General features: G+C 60.3%; 1 protein-coding gene across 1 annotated transcript; it reads left to right on the top strand.

Moving 5' to 3' along the window:
* Positions 1-612: 612 nt before the first annotated feature.
* On the top strand, positions 613-1,914 carry SPRG_16336 (hypothetical protein; the record flags this gene model as incomplete). Its single annotated transcript, XM_012355675.1, has 1 exon — positions 613-1,914. The coding sequence occupies one exon, from the start codon at positions 613-615 to the stop codon at positions 1,912-1,914; it is 1,302 nt and encodes a 433-aa protein (XP_012211065.1).
* Between the last annotated feature and the right edge of the window lie 554 nt (positions 1,915-2,468).

Here is a 2,468-nt window from a genome sequence, read left to right as displayed (position 1 = left end):
GCGACCTGCGTCCTCGTGCGACGCTATCGTCCAACGTGGTTGCAGATTGAACAAAACCGAGTGCCAATGATACGGCCGCCTGTTGCGATCACTCGTAATGCGTCTCGCATCATACGATTCTAAAGGCGAGTGCATGCAAGATCGCGCAGACCCCGATGCACTGGACGTTGAAGTGTCGGTTGACGTAAATACGTGTACGCGCATACTATTGTACTTCGCAAGAATGGACGAGGAAACCATCGCGTCAATATATACCCTTGCAAGACACCAAATGTAAGTGCAGTGACGGTCTCTTGCAGCTACGTCCATGCTGACGCGCCAACCGTCGCCCGGCGGACGTGGGTGCCATCATTCGCCTCGATCGTAAGCTGCGGTCCGTCGACACGAGTCGTGCGTAGACATCGAATTACGACCCGTGTGCTCATTGGTCCGTGGCCGCGTTTGCCTCGCGTCGAAGCCAGCACCTAGCTGTACAAGCAGCGCTGTCGTGTCCCAGCCCTCGCTGTAATTGAATATGTCTCGGGATACGCTGGATCTACTTCGCCGCCTTTGCGTGTGAGGTCGCCTCTACAGACGCTGTGAACCCACGTAAACCAGTATTTTTATCACCCCATGCAGCACGTAGCGTTCGAGTGTCCACCGCTGGGCCCGACGGCCACCGAGCACTGGAACGACGCCAGCGTCGAAGCGTGCGTCGAGACCATCCAGGCGGTCGAAGCCGTCCGCGCGTACCCGGTCTACGGCGTCTACACGGACCCTACATCCGGCGCAAGCATGACCCTCCACGCGGGCCACGAGCCCGGCAACGCTGCGAACTACTCCATGTGCGGCCACACACAGCTCCGCGCGTCGCTCGCCGAGGCCGCGGCGTGCTTCCAGCGCCTCAACACGCACGAAGCCGACTCGTTTGTGTCGATGCTCGGGCGCCCAATTCTCGGCAGCACGACGCTGTATACCCTCATGGAGCCGAGCGAAGAGAGCCCGATGCAGTACACGGGTATCGAGTGGACGGCGTTCGAGGCGCCGCGGCTCGGCGACTTTACACCAATCCGGGACCTTTGCTACCTCGAGAGCCAAAACCAGTTTTTTCACCAAGGCGAGCAGCGCCACGGGTGGGTCCGGTCGCTCCACTCGATCGACGTCGACGCATGCCCGCCGTTCGCGCAAGACATTTACCGCGCCGAGATCTACCAGTCGGGTCAAGTGTTTGTGCAGTCGGCGACGCCCGGCGTCCTCGACTGCTACTCGCTCTGCTCGATCGACCTCAAGTACACGCTCCCCGAGCGTGACCACATGGCGTACCTCACAAAGTGGGTCACGCAGATGCTCACGCTCCATGCGCACATTGCAACGCAGCGCGCGGCGTGTGCGCGCGCCGTGCACTCGGCCGTCACCGACGGAGCGCATCGCTTTGTCTGCCCGACGTGCAATGAGACGATTGCGGGCTCGAAAGCCACGTGCCGCGAGTGCGACCGGCCGATTTGCGAATCGTGCCACCCCAAGTGGAGCCTCACCAGCATGTGGCGGCGCCTCCAGAAGAGCCAAGTGTGCGTCGAGTGCTCCGAAGAGCTACGCGGCGTGAGTCTCCTTGAGCGCAACACGACGTCCGAGTCGTGGGAGTGCACGACCCGGTCCACGCTCGGCAGCACCGAGACGACGCACAAGCGCCCGAGCAGTTTGATCGCCAACTACGCACGGGACCTCGAGACGGTTTGGATCGATGTCTCGTCGGTTGACTCGTCGTCCGCCGCACAGACGCCGACTGGCGATGACATTCCGGTCGCCCGCGCCGCCAAGCCGCGCGACGAGGTCAAGTTGCACGAACTCCTCGACAGCTACCACGCCAGAAAGTTGATGGAAGACCCGCGCGTGCAGCAGCTATATAAGGACCTTGTGGCCCTCGACAGGTCATAGTCCACCGACTACTATATATATATATAAACGATCACACCCAACGACACGACTGTTGTGCAGAGCGACGAGGGGGTAAGGAACGATTTAGGTTTGTTTTGGCGAGACGAGCATAGCACAGTGATGCCATTAGTGACGTGGGGAGACCTGCTGCGACTCGAACGCAGCTCTACCAACTATGTACCTGGTGGCACACCGATGTAGATGCCAACGCGGTTGATCTCATTGTTCGTCCCCAACTTGCCTTATGTCCCCTCCACGCACCCCACGCTTGAAAGAAACAACATGCAGTATGAATTATTCATCGAGACGACGCTCGTCGGTAGTCCTCGAGTCCGCCGACTACTTCTTGCAGACGCCGATGCTGCGGAACGTGAGCTCGGGCTGCTTGCACACGGCCTTGCTGAACTCACACCAGTTGCTGTACGTGCGCTTGTCGGACGCGCAGATCGGGTCGTAACTGCGCATGCACGCGTAGTTGCACTTGCAGTCGCCGGTCGCTGCGAGCAGAATGCTCGGGTTGCGGCACTGGGCGGCTTCGAGGAGGCACTTGTTGG

This window comes from Saprolegnia parasitica, assembly GCF_000151545.1.
Source record: "Saprolegnia parasitica CBS 223.65 unplaced genomic scaffold supercont2.285, whole genome shotgun sequence".
Taxonomy (NCBI): domain Eukaryota; phylum Oomycota; class Saprolegniomycetes; order Saprolegniales; family Saprolegniaceae; genus Saprolegnia; species Saprolegnia parasitica.
Note: the sequence above shows the minus strand (reverse complement) of the source record. Positions and strands in the feature narration are given on the sequence as shown.